This window comes from Cebidichthys violaceus, unplaced genomic scaffold (assembly GCF_023349555.1).
Source record: "Cebidichthys violaceus isolate CVI_PGR_0920_01 unplaced genomic scaffold, fCebVio1.0.p SCAF_4, whole genome shotgun sequence".
Taxonomy (NCBI): Eukaryota; Metazoa; Chordata; class Actinopteri; order Perciformes; family Stichaeidae; genus Cebidichthys; species Cebidichthys violaceus.
This window is the reverse complement of record NW_027176594.1, coordinates 14571173-14589451: the sequence shown is the minus strand read 5'-3', so window position 1 is coordinate 14589451 and position 18279 is coordinate 14571173. Positions and strand designations below refer to the sequence as shown.

The window sequence follows — 18279 nt, the reverse complement described above, 5'->3', positions numbered from 1 at the left end:
GTGTAAACAAGAGGGTGGTCAGAGAAAACATTGCAATGCATTAACCTCTCTCCGCCCCTATTTGCCTCTCTCTCTCTCTCTCTCTCTCTCTCTCTCTCTCTCTCTCTCTCTCTCTCTCTGTCTTTCTGTTTATGTGTCTGCCTTTGACTTCCTCTCTCTAACATTAAACCCCCTTTGGTTCTCGAGTCCTTACTACCGCCTCACATTTTACTGGTCTTTGCTTCTCCCTTGGGCATCGTACCTCACCACTCTCACTCTTATTCTTTCTCCTTCCCATGGCCTGTCTCACCCTCTCTTCCTCTCTCCACCTCCCTTTTTTTCTTCTAATCTTCACACTCCAGGGTATCTACAGCTGCATCCACGGGGTACAAATTGAGGAAAACAAGTCCACCATTGACTCGCCCTCGGCCACCATGAAGAAGAACATGAACAACACCCACTCCAACATCCTGCGCTTGCTCCGCACTGCCAAGGACATGACCGCCGTCCCGGGCATTAACGGCTCGCCGCACGCCGCCCTGGAGTACAGTCACAGCGGCCGTGACTCGACCATCTACGATATCCAGGAGCACCGGCGCAGCTTGGTAGGCCACCCCGGCGACTGCAAGTCAGCTCCGCCCTACCTGCCAGAGGACAACATGTTCAGTGACTACATCAGCGAGGTGGAGAGGACTTTTGGCAACTTGCCCCTGAAGGACAGCAACCTGTACCAGGACCATTACCTGCACCACCACCCGGCCTCGGCTCTGGGTATGTCCGGCCCCCCGCCTAACAGGCCGCGTAGCTTAGGCAGCACTAGCTCGTTGGAGGGGGGCATGTTCGATTGCGACAGTTTAGGGGGAGGGGTAGCGCCCATCTTCACCACCCAGCCCCGCCCCTCCATGACTCACAGGAATACCAATAAGTTTGACCTGATCGCTGGCCACACCCCTGCGGATTCCAGCCAGGGTGGGTTCAAGGGAAACAATGTATACGGCAGGTTTTCTTTCAAAGGAGGTGCATCCAGCACGGGGCTCATCGGGGGTCATGACAGGTACTGTGGTGGGCGCGGGGGAGGCTCAGGGGGGGACGATGGGAACATTCGCTCGGATGTCTCGGATATCTCCACGCACACTGTCACCTACGGCAACCTGGAGGGCAACAACAAGCGGCGTAAGCAGTACAGGGACAGCCTGAAAAAGAGGCCAGCTTCGGCCAAGTGCCGACGGGAGCAGGACGAGATAGAGCTGAGCGGCCTCAGGAGGAGAGCCCACCACCACACCGTCCACCACCACTTCCCCCACGGGCCCCTGGCACACCGCACGGTCTCACCTCCCCTGGAGCGGAAGAGGGGAGGCGGAGGGGGTAATTCTTCACCTTACTTGTTCCGCAAAGACAAGGAGAACCTGAGGGATTTCTATGCGGACCAGTTCCGCTCCAAGGAGGGCAAGGCCAAGTGGGAGCAAGAGGGTGGAAGTGGAGGAAGCGGCGTGGGCGGTGGTAGTGGTGGTGGTATCTGTAAAAGCTTAGTACCTGTGGAAGACTTCCTCAAAGGTAAAGGCAAGAAGCCGGAGTGTAAAGGTGGGCTTGGCTCAGTGTCGGCAGGGCAGCAGGCCCACACCTGCTGGGAGAAGGGGGTTTCTGGGCTGGGAGGTGGGGGCATAGCAGGGGGCGACTGGGAGTGTCGTAACTGCCACAATGTGTGTCACCACGGTGGAGGCGTAGGAGGAGGCGGCGCTTGCCAGGCTAGCGGGGTTGGCGGCAGCAGCAGTCGCCCCAGCTCCGCTAGCTGCAAGCGCTGTGACTCGTGTAAGATCCCGCCGAGCAACCTTTACAACATCAGCGAGGATAACAACATGGTGTTCGCCGGAGTGAAGAGTAGCCTAGGACCCAGCCAAGCACAAACTCAGGCACAGGCACAGCGCAGGAAGCTAGGGCCGGGCGGGAGGGTGTTACGGAGGCAGCACTCGTATGACACGTTTGTGGACCTTCAGCGGGAGGGGGCGGGCCGCATGGGAGGGGTCGGCGGCGGCAGCGGGGGCCAGTTTCCCCAGCCGCGGAGTGTGAGCTTGAAAGACAAAGACCGCTTCATGGAGGGCCCCAGCCCTTACGCTCACATGTTTGAGAGGTACGCAGGGGAAAGAGAGTCTTCCATGTTTGGGGGAGTAGGCGGGGATAGGGCGAAGGGAGGCTCCTCCTTCAGTTTGTTCCGCGGAGGCGAAGGTGGGTTGCATCAGCGGTCCGTAGGGGAGAGAGACCTGAGGGACAGAGATAGAGCTATGATGGGAGGTAGTGGTGGTGGTAGCAGCAGAGGGGCCGGGACTTACTCCTTGTCTAAATCTCTCTACCCAGATAAGGTGAACCAGAACCCCTTCATCCCAACCTTCGGCGACGACCAGTGTCTATTACACGGCGCCAAACCGTACTACGTCAAAAAGCCACAGACGCAGCAGCAGCAGCAGCTTCTCAACAACAGCCGAGGAGGAGGGGACTTCCGCGGCTCCATGGGAACGACTTCCTATTTGCCCGCGTCCGCCACAGCTGGGGTGATGTCCAATGTGGCCCCTAGGTTCCCCAAAGATATGTGTCTGAGCGGGGTTGGGGGGCCCATGGGGAACCACCACGGGGCCAGCAAGCTACTGCCGGTGGGCAGGGACACGTTAGGTCTGGGGCCGGGACAGAGATCCTTCAACGGTGCCAGTAATGGACACGTTTATGAAAAGCTCTCCAGCATTGAGTCAGACGTCTGAGGGTGAAGACGAAGGAAGAGAGAGAGAGAGGGAGAAGATGAAGTGGGCGAAGAAAAGGGGCGAGAGAAACATACAGATGCTGATGACCTCTCAGTGCGGCGAAAACGAGGAGACACAATGCTGTGTGTGTGTCGTTCTCGACGAATTTGGACGATCCACAGAGGCCACTGCAGGCTAAGCTGTGAAGTCTGGCGGGAGACAAGTTCTTAATGAGAAGAGAGGATTCTGGTGCTGCTCCGACGCTCAGAGAAAGATAGGGAGGGAGGGAAGGAAGTAGGGGGGGGGGGAGTGAAATCAAATCTCCAGTCTCTGCTCTCTGCACACGCTCATCGTCTTTCCCTCCCTCCTGCAGTTCCTTAACACCAAAACAAACATTTTGTTTAACAACGGAAATACAATCATGAATGAGAAATCAACGCTTCTGTTGAAGTAACAGGGTAAACTAATAATAATTGTATTGATAATGTTAATAATATTATTGAATATTATTCCAGTGTTTAACGATGATCGGTTTTGGATTGTTTGGTTTTTTCTTTCTTTCAATTTTATTGATTTAAATAGTTCACGTTACATATTTGTATGATGTTAATTCTTTCTTAGCTTACCAATATTACAGGAGACCAGTCGTTCGATCTATTTTTGGGGGTTCCTGTACTTGGACTCTTCTTTGCTATTAATTCTTCATGTTTGATTTATTTTATTTTTTTTACTTTTCTTACTCTTGAGTGCTGTGAAGTGTATGTGAAAGGCATGACTTGCTGAGTACATTCTATGTACTTATAAATTTGCAAAGAAGGTCTCTTTTTTTTTTCAGCTGCAGAAGCAACATCATCTTACTGATTTGCCGTTTCCTCTCCGTTTTTCTCTGCTCGGCAGTACCAAATGGGTCTCACATTTTCAGCTGGATGTGCCTTAAAGGATTGATACAGATTTTCTACACACGGGATCTGCTCTGTTGGCAGACAGATCCACCTGAAAACAACTCGTCTAATTGATCAGAGTGTGAAAACACACCTGAAGAAGTCTGACGAGGGCAGAGTTTCACGAGCATGACAGACTTTTAGGCATTTGACAGACGTTGTAATACAAAGCTGCCGTAGAGGAAGCTGAAATTCCTACGTAGATCCCCAATAATAAAAGTAACCAATAGAAGGTTTACAAGGGTTAAAACCGCAGTGCCATGATAAACACACATTCCTGCCCCCCCCCTAAAAAATAAGTCAGCTCAGCAGAGCCATGCCGGAGCTATAGGAGCTCCTTCCACTTTTAACTCCACAATTAATCCTGACCGCAACTCTTTGAAATCATTTAGGAAGAGGCTCAACAAGCTCCGTCCCTCCTCACCTCCTCAAACGCCACTGTTCATGACATATGACCCGGGAACCAACTACCCATTAAATACATGGAAATCACATTTAATGTCCGCTCGTTGCCCTCATCGCGTTTCCACTGGGTCCGGCTCAATTGGCCGTGACAGTTTTGCTATTCAGAACGGGGCAAATAATGGACTCACAGACTGAGGCCTCCGTTCCTGGGATGAGCAGCGGTGACATTAATTATTTCACGAGTACAGCTATAAGCCCAGCCGGCTGCGCTGGATGGTCACATTTGAATGATGCGGGGAGGAGAACAAAGTGTCGAACACATTCATTCTGCTGGTTTAAAGGACCACAGCGAGCTCAAGTACAGAGTTCCAAATGATCTCTTCTTTTAGATAGTTACATCGTTGTGTGTTTCTAGTTAGAAAACGGGGGAATTAGCACAAACAGTTTGGGGTCACTATACAGCTACTGAACAGTGTTCCTCAGCAATAGTTGAAATATTTCAAATATTTGCTTCCTTGTTGAGCATTAGATGAGGAGATCGAGACCACTCTCACGTTTCAGCGGTAAATATGAGAAAGAGTTAGCTTAGCTTAGCATAAAGGCTGAAATCGAGGAAACGATAAGCCTGGCTCTGTCCAAACGCCAACAAAACCACCTGGCAGCATCTCTAAAGCTCACAAATGAACACGGTATATAATGTTTGTTCAGTCCATGCAAGAAGTGTAAAAATTACATGTAGGAGGGATGGCTGCTGGACTTTCTTGTAGTTGCCATGATGTTCAGCCAAGAAATAGGCCACACAACGTGTCACTTCTTTTTACAGATTAAAAAAACAACAAGATACAACGTGTTAATTAGTGAGCTGTAGAGTGCTGGTTGGCAGATTTTCTTATCTTTGGACATAGCCAGGCTAGCTGCTATCCCTCCGTTTCCAGTCTTTGTGCTAACTTAAGCTAGCTGGCCTGTGGTCCATTTAAGATCTGATAGTGGTGTCAAGCTTCTCACCGGTCTCAACAAGAAAATAAAGCCTATTTTCCCAAGTTGTCAGACTATTTCATCCACTAGGACAAGAGAACCTTGATAATATAAGTCGGTCCCTTTCATAATTTCTTCTGCCAGCGGAACATAAAGAATATTTTCCCTGTACTGTTACCTTGATTTCTAACCCCCCACCGGACCATAATCTGTTCCACATGCTGAGATTTTGATGAAGGAAGGAGTTTTGCCCTCAAGTCCTCCGCAGGTCCTGTGTGGATTGTGTCAGCTGCAGACGTTTGAGGAGAAAAAAGAAGGAAGAGGAAGGCAGGAGCAAGTAGGTGGTACATTTAGTGAAAGCATCGCCTTTGTTACTACATCAGACACACGGGTCATCTCTGCTCTTAACACTGCACAGAGACAACAAACAGTTGTGTTTAGTTTCAATCAAAAAGAATATATTGGTCACAATATCTATTCCACATTTCAGTTAATTACTGTCACCTGACTTTTAGTCCAAACCAAATTTGAATATCTAAGCACAATCTGACTGAATGGGTCGAATATATTCAGTTTGTTGTACATCCCAGTCAGAACTTTGGAGGACTTTCCTCTTCTTGATTGACAAGTCAGTATGTATGATACTAGGGGGTCTCTAGTGTTTGTAAGGACCTGCATGAATACACTTTTCTTTCTTTCTCTTTTTTAAAATTAACGTTTAGCCCAGAAAAAAGGGCGTTTTTTTGGAACAATATTTGGAATTTTTTATCAATTTCATTGGTACTGATGATCCATGTAGTACTGTGGGTGCGTGCGTGTGTGCGTGTGCTCGTTTGTGCAGGAGAAAACACCAATCTTAACATCTAAATTTTGGTTATACTTTCATGAATATGGCTAAATTGATTGAAAATTTCACTAGGGTAGAAAACAGTTTTTTATTATTATTAATCTTCTATAAAAGTTTTCTTGATAAGTTTGTGTTAATGCTTTTAAACAAGGTTGAGGTCTTGATTAATACATTCATCGTCACTAAAGAAGCCTTTTTTCCATTTCAACTACTTTTCCTGTTGTTTCCCTTTTGAATATCTCATTTCCTTATTTCTGTTATTGTATGTGCCTGAATACATACGCTTGATTACCTCTGTGTGTGCTCATATGGGAGAGAGACAGAGTGTATGTGTGAGAGATAACTGTTTTCTTTTACATGTATTATAAAACTGTATGTAAATACTTTACCTCACGCTCATGGACTTTTGATAAAATACAACAAAAAAACTGTACAAAAACAGCAGAGAATAGATCTATTTGGGATAAATCTTTGATTCGTAGGTTGCCCCCTTGCGAAATTGCTTTTGTAACGACTTCAGGCCAGGATATGTGCAATCGTTTGTTATTACACAGATAGTGTGCACATTCAACGAGTCATGGTTCCTTCTTGTTTTTTTATTTAATTGGTCAAAGACCAACTAAGAAGGTCGTTTTCTCAAAGCACCACCATTAATTGGTACACAGAAAGCACAATAGATTATCTGTTGAATTTTCTTTTTTACACAGGAAGTCTCTTTTCACTCCTCTTCGACTAAACTTCTGTTTTTGTGTTTTGTTTTGTTTTTTTGCCGCAGAAGACTCGAACAACTCCACCCCCTGAGCTGTACAGATTGTGAAAAATGTACATATAATATAAAAAAAATCTAGTTCGCCCTCGCATTTTTTTTGTATGGAGAGAAATTACTTGTGTGAAGAGAGTATTTCGAAATTTGATTGAATATTTAGTAATATTGAAAATGAGATTAAACACAGTCAATGTGAAAATAAGTGCTGAGAAATATTATTCTTCTGTCTCTTTGGAATAAAAGTGTTGAGTATTAATAAAAAATAAGAAATCTCAAGCTCGCTGGTCTTGTTCTTTTATTTATTTATTATTGTTTGTCGTGTCCTCAGCTGTCCGCGCGCAACAGGGCGTCTCTCCCGCGTGTCCTGTTGATATGTGCGTGTTCACGTTAACGGACCGTGTCATTATGTCTCGTGCTGTGGGGCGATCTGACTGAGATAATGGCTGCAGCTGAGTGTCGTCTGCTGCTCTTTTAGCTAAACAAGGCTCTCATCGTGCGAGATTGATTAACTCGTGTTGGATAAGTGTTCTTGCGGACCAAAGAGAAAATAAATATAGATCCTTGAGAATAAAAAAAAAAAAAGGTGGAGTGAGAGGCAGAGAGAGAGAGAAAAGAGATAGATACTGAGGGAAGGAAGAAGTGATGCAAACTGAACGAGCAGCAAAGATCAAAGGCCCCCCACCCCCAAAAAAAAAAAATCGGACTCCCCCTCACTCCTCAGACTCTCTCTTTACTCCGAAAGCCTTGTCCAGCAACAGGAGTTATTTAAAGAAACCTGCAGATTTGGAAATGTATACCGATGCCTCGCGGGTACGGATTTGGTGGGAGAATTTTAACATCTGAAGTCCCGGATGCCGACAGGGAGGGATGTGAGGCGGTAGAAATAATCCTTTAATCAGTTTTCATCTCCTGCTTCTCAAAAAAAAAATCTTTACTATTTTCTCTCTATTCTTGCTCACTTGTTTCGCTCCTTGCACCAACCCAACAAGCTCAGGATGCATTGCAACATGTAACTACTTCTTGACAATTAACTGTTACCTAGCAACTGGCTCTTTTTTTTAGAGATGGGGGGGGGGGCGTAGACAGAGAGAGAGAGAGAGAGAAAGAGAGAGATTTATACAGTATTCCCACCGCATCTTAACTGGATCGGATGCAACAATGCATTGACAATACAATACCAAAATGGAAAGTACAGCCTGAGCCCGACGCCCACACATAGCAGCGTAGTGAGGAGAGGAGGAGGAGGAGCAGGAGGAGGGTGGTTGATGTACAGATTACTGTTTGGAGAGGAGAAAAGAAAAGGAGGGATGAACACACATGCAAAAGGGGGGAAACAAAAGAGGAGCCGACAAGTGAGGAGCGTGCAGATGCACGTTGGAAAGTGAGAAGCATGCTGCGGTATGTGTGTGTGTGTGTGTGTGTGTGTGTGTGTGTGTGTGTGTGTGTGTGTGTGTGTGTGTGTGTGTGGCGCGGTTTCACAAGTGGCGTTGTAGAGAGGAAGAGGAGAGAAACTGGTTGCTGTAGAAACACTTGGCAAAGTTTTAATGAAGGCATAAAGTTTGATGCCAGTGCCCACAACATACACACACACACACACACACACACACACGAGATCACCATACGCAAACAAACAGTATAATTGTGTTAGCAGATAATAGCCCCCCTCGTTCCTGCTGGGCCCATGAGGACCGCTCCTGACTTAAGCTGAGCAAAAGAAAAAGATCAAGCCTGCATGAATCAGTTGTAATGTGACGTCTGGTTACGGCAGCAGGAGAGCACTGACACCTTGTGGCAACAACATGCCGTCCTCCGGTTACTGTGTGTGATGTTTAGGCCACAGTGCACATCTCATTCATGACTGCAGCGGTGAGAGATGCTGCTGGAAAACCAAATGCGCACAGAGCACTGTCCGTCTGTAGGTTATCAGAGTAGGATGCATTAGGTGTTTTTGTAGTCGTCGTTGTTCTCAAGAGATGTTTTTATATTGTGTTTTAAAGAGATATTCTGTCAATTTAATATTGCACAGTGTGGAAGTGCAATACTAAACAGCCGAACAGATTTTTTCTTTTTAAAGGATTGAGGCAGTAGAGGCCGAAATGTCTTGACTTAGTTGTTCAAGCTTCAGAGACACTGGATCCCCGGATTTCCCCACAATACAACTCGATAGAGTCTTTCATTAGAGGCTCTCTGACTGGTACATAGTATTTCAAACTCACAGCTCCAGTGTATAATGCAGGCTTAAGAAAAAACAACACATTTTGAATCAGTTAAGTTAAGGTTAAATTTAACCCAATCTGTGACAAATCTGATGAAATAATATTTAATTTTTTTAAATTTTAAATTGTTCTCACAGGTAGGGTTGTCCTCCGAGTGAACTGAACTTCATAGGGGGGACAGATCAGGTGGAGTGTCCCTTTCACGGGGAGTCCTGCCTTCAGCTTCTTCACATCTCCTGTCATATTTTTTTGTTCTACTTTTATTGTTGTTTGCATAAAGACCGTCAGTGCAATATTAACTGAATAAACAAAACATAATTAAATAAATTATAATAAATACAGGGGACATATTTAATATAACCATGGAAATGTGAAATAATACAATAGGTCTATTGTTGTTTCTCTTTTTTTAATCAGCCAATTATTTTCCTGCTTCATTGCACCATTTTTCATTTAACGTGACCATTCTTGCAGCCACTTTTCATCAGAAACTCCATGACTGTCAATAATGACAAGCAGGATATAGCCATGTGACTGGCTGTCAAATGGCTGTCAAAAACATTTATTAGATTATTGCTGAACACTTTTTGTTTATGTGCCAATAAATGAAAAGCAGAAAGGTAGATCATGTGATAACAGCTAAACTATCTCTTATCACTTGTTTTGTGTTAAAGAAGGAGGTTTGTGTTTCCGTATGTGTCCCGACCTTAAACTAAACCTGACATTTAGAGCTGGACAAAGTGATAATCATAAAAAATATTTTATTGAAGATATGAGTTATTTATTGACTAATACAACCGCATTGTCTCTGATCCCACAGGACAAGCAGTGTCTGCAGTATGTCTAGAATAAAATAAAAATCTATACAGTTTTTAAAAATTATTTCTTACATTACATCATATTTGTAGAAGCTCTATATATCTATGTCAACTTTCTCTTCACCTCCATCACTGTGTCTATCTCTCTCTCTGAACCAGCGCCACTCCCCCTTTCTTCAGGACTCTCACCCGTCTCCTCCTCACCACCCGGCTCCCCCTCGGTGGAGTCGTCCTCCCCGGGGTCCTCGGCGCGTACCGGGCCAGGCTCGCCGCCTCTCCTCTCAGGCTGTGAGGTGCCAGAGCCCGACCGCCCCCCGCCTCCACCTCCCCCACCTCCCGGTAGCCGTGGTGACGGAGGAACGGTTCCAGGGTTGCTAGGCGATGAGAGAGCTCGGTGATGCGCTTGCGCAGCAGGGAGACTTCTCTGAACAGGTCGTTGACGGACTCGGACAGAGGGCGCACCCTGCAGGACAAACAGGGAATGTTCACTAATATAATATAATATAATATAATATAATAAATATAATATAATATAATATAATATGAGTTTAATTTTGTTTTGATTGTATGATGATACAGCGACTTCCAGCTGATTGCCTGCATACATCACCTCTGGTTTTTGAGTTTGAATGAAGTTTGTTTTACAACGCCTTACAGCCCACAGGGGTCTAGACGAGGGGTTAGCCAATTGTGGGTTGTGTTCATTCAATCTCACAATACAGCAGTTGTCTTTGCAGACACACCTGACAGAGATTTCCTCTCTACTGAGTGCACCTTTTAAGTTGTAGATCGTAAACTCTTGAATCAGATGTATGATTAGGGGGTGATAGAGGTGTTAAAGTTACCGGGAGTAGTCAGGCAGCAGTGCGCTGGGCTCAGAGTGCAGCAAAGTCTTGATCTCACGGAAGATGCGTTTTCCCCAGGCATCTAAAACTCTGGTCACACTGCGCACTGAGGCCACATTCACACTATCCGCTGAAACCAAAACATCACACCATCAGACTTTGATTCAAAGAAAAAAACTGCCTGAATGAATCATGAATAGTACAGGGACATGCGTCATAATAACTTTAGGATCCAAACATTAATCTCATCTCTGCAGAGTTACTTAAATTGCTGCTTTTCATTCGGTTCACCAATAAATTATCTTAATTATTTCACAACTTCAAACACAAAATGATTTACAGGCCACCAATCTGCAAAACGTCAAGAGATCAAAGGGAGGCTCATGATTTACCTCCCTCTCTGTAGTTCCAGTACCCATAATCCAGTTCATTCTCCTCGCCGGCTGAACGGGCCCCAGTTGCCATGGCAACCACCATCAGTAGCATCAACAGAGAAGGAGGGGCCATGACGAGCAGATGCTTCCCGGTTTTAAAAAGAAGAAAAAATAGAGAAGAGGAAGAAAAGACAAAAACAAAAACGTAATATTTTTTTCCTTTATATGCAGAACAGACAAACAGAAAGAAATAAAAGAAGTGATGACACAGGCTTCATGAGCACTGGACAGAAACGAGTCAGCAGCATGCAGATGTGCACACACATCTGTATCCAGTGGTGGAAAGGAACGTAAGTTATTACATTTACTTAAGTACAGAGCTGAGGTACAGTTTAATATAGTTCTATTTTTCCATTTTCTGCTACTTTATACTTTTTACTCTTTTTACTCCATTTATCTGACCATTTAAAACAATGTGTAGATTAGGATTTTACTAATAGGTTTCTGAAATAGGATGTACTTTCATAGCTGAATACATATGTTCTCTACTCTTACCAGCTACAACATTAAAAAACTGTTTACACCTTAATGCATATATAATACCAATACAATAATATAATAAGTACAATAACACAATGCTTTGCAAGGGGCAATTCTTCACAATAGATTGTTTTACTTTTGAGACTGTATCTCGGCCCACACTATTTCCTTTCTTTTATGTATATTTTACATTATTATATTAAGGGTTTGAACTGTTGCTCAACAAACTGCACAGGTAGAGAGGTGCCTTTAATTAATTCTTTGAACTTTAAAACAATCCATTAATCAATAAAAAAGATACCTCCTGGTTACGACCAATCTTTAAATAACATCCTTAAAAATCACTTACTTTAACTGAAAGACTTTTGTCCGGTGACAGTCCTCCCTGAGTGTCTCTTATGAGAAGAGAATGACCACAGTCCAATCCGACCAAACAAAACTTTTATTTTGACTCTAATCCCATGATTCCAGGTGTGTGAGGAAAAACAAGAGCGAAGGAGAAAGCCGGCGACCCAGAAAAGAGGCGTCGAAAGAAAGAGCAGAATTGCATCCATATGACAAAGTCTGTGAATCACGCAGGTCAATAAAAAGGCGCTGACTCACTGTTGAGGAATTTTTAAATGTTATCAGGGAATATGAATTTGGAGGCCGATCAAAAGGCGGCGTTGATAATTAGCCCGACTATAACCTGATACAGCTTGTTTCACATCTGGACAAACACATCAGCAACACTGAAACAATCAACCAGTGTGGTTTGTGTTGGAATAACTGCATCTCTTAACTTTGCAGACTATGAGTTCACTGGTAATAAGCGTCGCAGGCTGGAATAAAAGAGCAAATGAGCCAATACTCACGACTTTGAAATGATGATAACTCTCAGCAGGAAGTCCCTCTCGGATCTTATTGAATACCAGATGCTCCTCTCCACTGCCCCGGTCTTTTCTCCTTATTTCTTCCCCCCTCTCCCTCTTGTTTTCTCTGATGCTCTCTCCACCCTTGCCTCGCAGCTGTAATATAATCAGGAGAGTGTGGCAGAACCAGTGCTGAGTTTAAAATGACCTTATTAGTGGAAAGCTGTCATATCTTTAGAGCCCCAACACACGCCCAACTCCTACTCTCTCTCTGACACGTGCTATGACACCCAGCTGCTGCCAGATGTGTGGCACATGCTCTTCTTTCAGATCAGTCTCATAATTTAGTCTCCTCTTCTGTGCGGAACAGACAGGTATATGTGTCCTGTGGCTGTAATCTCACTCTGCTGCCGGATCCAGTTTCTCCTCAAAACTTGAGTTATAAAACTTTGTCATCTTTCTCTGCTTCTCCCTGACACTCACAAACGCAGCTCACAGCCTCAACACACCATATTTAAGAAAAAAAAAGAATAAAAACTACCTGGTTAGAGAATGCAGAAAGATAATGATTCAAATTTAAAGGACGAGTGTTGAAGAGCTGCCGAGAATATTACTGTGTTTATGAGCTCCACTACATGTATCTGATGGCTGTAGTTATTCTGATTGAGATTCATACATAAACATAGGATCAGTGTCCAACGTATGATTCATTTCCATGTTAGTAAAAGTACAGAAGTACTGACAACAAAGTGTATTCACAGAGCCAGAAGTAAAAGTAATCAGTCAGTATTGTATTGTATTATTATGTTGTTGGATCATTTCTATTGATGCATTAAGTGAAAGCTGAACTTAAATGCAAAAGCTGCCATCAATTGGTTGAATGACGGACATTTATTAACTATTTTGATAAATGTTAAGCGAAAATGACTAATATCTTGTCTTACAACATCATAAATTAGCCAAATTCGGTTTGATTAATCAGCATAATAATCAGCAGACTAATTGCTGATGAGATTGTTAGTCGTAGCCCTTCTTTAAAGTTGTAGCAGGTCGAGGTGACGCTACTTTTAATGACTTCATATGCTTTCGGGTAGTTTCATCTATATCATTGCATGTATATGAAGTATTCTTTTTCTGAAAAGCAACAAGAAACCATCGCTGTAAAAGAAATGTAGTGGAGTAAAAGGTACAACATTTCCTTCTGAAATGTGAAGTACAAAGTGGCAGTAAATGAAAAAACTCAGGTAAAGTGAAGTTTCTCATAACTGTAATACAGTACATTCATTTCCACAACTGGACACTTAACACATCATGTGATATTAGACATTTAATCCACAATATTTTCAAACACATAACATGTTTTCTACACCAGATTAAATCTGGTTAAAAAGATCAATTTAAAGATCAATATGTTCTTTTATGTTGCTGCTTCTTGCAACCAGAGGTGCTAATGGATCAATGTTTTATTTATAAAGAAAGGGATTTGTACACTTTACTCCCCAAGATAGAGGGGAGATAAGGAGACGGGATATGAAATGGAATGAATTATTCTTCATTGACTGGCATCCAGATGTTATTCCAGCTCACAACATCTGTTTTTCATGCTGTGGCTGAGGTGAGGTCAGAGCTGGCCACTAATGCAGCCAAGAGAGAGAATGGTGAAAGAGTGAAGTGTGGAGAGAGGAGAGAGGAGAGAGGAGAGAGGAGAGAGGAGGGAGGAGAGAGGAGAGAGGAGGGAGGAGGGGTGAAGGACGGGGAGAGAAAAACAGACAAACAAACAAGGGTTAAAATGATAATAACAACCGCTGCACCTCAACATCTGCACGCTGAGTTACTGCTGTGAAGAAGTCACAACCATCAGCCACAGCTGGTTCACATTACCAACAGGCAGTTTGCCACCTTTCAGCTGGATTCCAGCCTCACACAGACACACACACACACACACACACTCACACACTCACACAGACATACACACACACACACATACACACACACTCACACAGACACACACACATGCACACACTCACACAAACACACACACACACACACACACAGACACACACACACACGCACACACACACACACACACACACACACACACACACACACACACACACACACACACAAACCCCATACTTTCTCTCTCGCTGCTGGAGTCCGTTGCTTCCCCTGTCTTTTAAAAACCACACTTTTGTTTCTCCAACACTGTCCCGCTGTGGAGGAAAGCCAACATTGAACTTCACTTTGCAACCAGAGGCTGACATAACAGAAATAATGCAACCAGGAAAAAAACCCTCTTAGCACAATACAAAGCAAGTTTGGGGCCAAAGTTTGTACAATTGTATTTCTATGTGGATGTCTCCTGGTGGCGTGCAACGCTTTCAGGCTTTAATGTTAAATGTCAGTTGTGACTGTGAATTTTCATTAGTGCTCCAAAACGAGTCTGTCTATAAATAAACAGAACATTTTGAGGAAGTGGTTTTGCTAGAAACAGGAAGCCCAGCACTGCATTTTATGTACCAAGACAAACTGAAACACTGAATAGATACAACCTCAACGAGGAAGACTAATAACGTCCCCAGAAAAACCCCAAGGATCACAACATGGAGGCTCGGCAAGTTTGGCATCTTTCTTTCATGTGGACCTGGATGTTTTTCTTCCTCTCTGTGTGCTCAGGAATGAACTCACCAAGTAAGCCATCAAAACTATATTTTTGACAATGTACTTATGGAGTAAAGGTTGAAACTTTGTAAAAACAACTTTGTGGATCACTAATGTAACTCTCCGATTGTTTGCCATCAAAGAAGTTTAGATATGTGTTTTTTTAGCGTCGACAACTAATGATTATTTTCATTACCAATCTATTTTTTTTAGGAATCATATATTCTACCTAATCTATAAATGTCACAAAAGGAAAGTGTTCCAATTGCTTCTTTTGTCCGACCAAAACCCCGCAAAAATGCTTTATAATAATGATGTGAAAGGGAGGAAAACAGCAAATTCACACATTTCACAAACTCTAGAGAATGTTTGATATTTTTGCTTAACAACTGATGGACTTCTCGAGTAATCATTTCAGCTCTAATATGAATCTCTATGTCCCCTCACAGCACTCCGCCTGGAAAGCACAGTCTTTGTGACCTTCGCAGGTGAAGAGCTCAACCTGAGCTGTGAGCTGATGATACCAGCAAACCAAAGCAGCGACGTCCTGACGTGCTCCGATCCTCTCCACAAACAGATCTTTAGCTATCCCATCTCCGGGACCGTCCAGCCGCAAAAAGTCAATCTGAGATTGGAGCTGAAAAGCTTGACCAGTTCAGGAGAATACAGTTGCCAATATAAAACAGCCAAAGTGTACTGGTACCTTCGAGTGAGAAGTGAGTATGAAAATCCATGAATGTGTGGTCATTTCTTGGGAAACCAGCAAAGAAAAAGTGAGGTAGTGGTGGGACAGGAAGCCAATGCTGAAGTGCCTGAAACATGTATTTAGTTTATGGTCTCAATCTCTAGTTTCAAGTCTTCTTCAATACAGCATGATGTTCATTTAGTAAATTATGGTCCATTTAGAGTCAAATAGACTATAAAGCAGAGTATGCTTTAGGGTGGGGCTATCTCGTGATTGACAGGTCGTTACCACAGCGTTGTCTGGTCTGGGAGTTGTCAATGTTGTCGTCTTACAACTTTAACCCTTTCACAGTGTGTTTTCAGTTCATGAAAATGAACTGTAACATTTTAGTCACCTAAAAATGTCTAATTCAGCGTTTGTACTTAGCTCCACCCTCTTGTGTCACTTCTGTTTGCAAATAAACAAGATGGTGTCGGCCAAAAACGCTGAACGGCTTCAAGTAGTCAGTCCACAAACCGATGGGTGACGTCACAGTGACTACTTCCACCTCTTATAGGCAGTCTATGGTGTAAAGTTTGAGTGTACTTGGGATTTGAATAGTTCAACAAACTGATGGTTTAATTTGGAGAATAGTAAAAGCCCACCAAGAAAAAAAATCGAATAAAAAATAAACAGAATTTTACGACAGAAATATATATATATATTTCTTTATTGCCCCTTTAATAGTTTTGTGACCCTTCAGATTTATCTTGGGACCCCTTGGAGGGTCCCAACTTCCAGGTTGGGAATCGCTGTGTCAAAAGCCACTAGTGGACTAATACTGATGCTGACAGTGTAGTCAGTTTATATTAAAATACGCAAATAGTCCATTGATCTTGAATATTTGTATCCTGTGGATGACTCCTCAACAGATAAGGAATCTAGCAGACAGTCAGGAAACGTTCCTTCACTGACCGACATTGAATTGTGGGTGTTTTTCCAGTGAACAGGGACCTCAACATGCCGAATAACACAGAAGTCATCGCAGTCGCCGTCTTCACCGGTGTGCTGCTGGTTTTCAGTGTGGTCGGCTCAGTGTATGTCTTCAGAGGACATGGGGTAAGATGTGTCCTGCTCAGGACCTTAGACATTAAGAAACAGCATGTTGCAATGTCACAATATTGCTTTGTTATGATAGATGAGTTTCTGAAGCTCCAGATGAGGTTGAGTGTTTTTAACGTACAATTTATATTTAGTCAATCAACACAAAATTAGCTATTTGGTGGTTGTCCTTAAACTTCTTCTTAATATAGAGCAGCCGAGATACATCTGTGACGAGCAACCACAAACTCAAATCAAACCTCCCCTTTGTGAGTAGGGTCATTGAAACGGTGGTGTACCAGTGACTAAGTCACCTTCATCAATTCATTAATAAATAATTAAATACATAGACACACTGGAAAACTGGGCTAGAGTCCTGCTATATCACAAGAAGATCAAAATTACTTTTAGCCTAGTTTGTGTGTTATTATCCAGTTTTTGTTATTCACTTTTCTTTTGATGCATTAAATTGCCACCATTTAGACAGACTGCCTCACTGAATGTTGCAACCGTGGCAGAAAACAAAAGCAGAACAGAGAAGAAAGGAAAGAAGAAGAGATGGAGGAAGACAACGTGGATGTGATAACAGCTCAGTCTACGTCTTTCTACGCCGTAAGCATCTTTCTGCTCATCAGTGTAAAGACAGACACGTATTTCACTTAAAATCAACAGTGCCACATAATTTTTGTCCACCAGCTTCCCTGCATTCACCTGTTTATCTTTATAGTTCTTGAAAACTGATATGGGAAATTCTCTCAGAGTCTACAGACTCGGCCCAGGTCCATTTATGATGTGCTGGACCACTCAGCTGCCAGCAGAGAGCCAGACCGAAGCCAAGCTAAACCCAAGGGACCCAAGGAACCCAAAGAAACGGTCAGTGTGGACTTTAGGTGCTTCGTCATGTTTCTCTGTTATCAGCGGAAAGTAATTCAGCATGCAGTTGGTGACCTGTCTTCTGCTTCCTCCACAGGTGGCAGAGACCACACAAGACCAGCATGAAGGCGTATTTGAGTCTGTCTATGAGAATTTTTGAATCAGAGATAAACTTGTTCCAACAGATTGAGATATTTATATTAGTGGCTGAGATGATCTCAGTTTGCTTTGCTGAGTCATTGTCACATGTTCCCAGAAAGTATTTAGATTCTTTAAAGTGAAAGTTAAAAAAAAACACAATATAAAAATACTCTGTTACATGTAAATTTGTCAAGTAAAAACACAACTGTATTATCAGCAAATAATACTCCATTATGCAGGCAAAATGTGTGATGTATTAACATTCTAATGTTTGGTTTAGGTGGAGCTAGGCTGATAACTATTTTACTGTAAAAATCCATTGTATAACAATGCTGCATTGTTAATAACGAGCTGCCAAACCAATGTAGTGGAGCAAAATGTACAATACAATGAAAAAGTACAATGTTTCCCTCTGAAATATAGTAAAAGATAAAATAGATAAAAAGTAAAGTATCTCAGAGTTTTACTACAGAAATTGAAATAAATAAATCTGCCATCAGTCTCAGTCTGAATTCTGTTTGTGTTTTTGTAGCATATCTCCTTATTTGGGCAT

The 18279-nt window shown here is 43.2% G+C and overlaps 3 protein-coding genes across 12 annotated transcripts in view; 2 read left to right on the top strand and 1 right to left on the bottom strand.

Moving 5' to 3' along the window:
* The window catches only part of grin2bb (glutamate receptor, ionotropic, N-methyl D-aspartate 2B, genome duplicate b), a 93602-nt gene extending 86283 nt beyond the window's left edge, over positions 1–7319 (top strand). For 8 of the 10 annotated variants that reach the window (XM_068726628.1, XM_068726626.1, XM_068726627.1 and 5 more), the window contains one exon: positions 342–7319. In XM_068726628.1, coding sequence (XP_068582729.1) covers positions 342–2729 — 2388 coding nt within the window. In that variant the 3' untranslated portion in view covers positions 2730–7319. The remainder of the gene's footprint in view (positions 1–341) is intronic. The other 2 variants (XM_068726631.1, XM_068726630.1) reach the window with 2 other exon arrangements.
* A 2495-nt stretch (positions 7320–9814) lies between these two features.
* si:ch211-243a20.3 (uncharacterized protein LOC100151507 homolog) lies at positions 9815–12467 on the bottom strand. Its single transcript, XM_068727328.1, has 4 exons — positions 12290–12467; positions 10914–11040; positions 10522–10651; positions 9815–10139 (listed from the first exon to the last, which is right to left on the bottom strand). The coding sequence occupies exons 2-4, from the start codon at positions 11026–11028 to the stop codon at positions 9815–9817; spliced, it is 570 nt and encodes a 189-aa protein (XP_068583429.1). The 5' UTR covers positions 11029–11040; positions 12290–12467.
* A 2354-nt stretch (positions 12468–14821) lies between these two features.
* Positions 14822–18231, top strand: nfam1 (NFAT activating protein with ITAM motif 1). The gene is made up of 6 exons (XM_068727055.1): positions 14822–14977; positions 15397–15663; positions 16615–16730; positions 17196–17324; positions 17472–17585; positions 17683–18231. Exons 1-6 carry the CDS (start codon positions 14890–14892, stop codon positions 17743–17745), a joined length of 777 nt encoding a protein of 258 aa, XP_068583156.1. The 5' UTR covers positions 14822–14889; the 3' UTR covers positions 17746–18231.
* Positions 18232–18279: the final 48 nt, after the last annotated feature.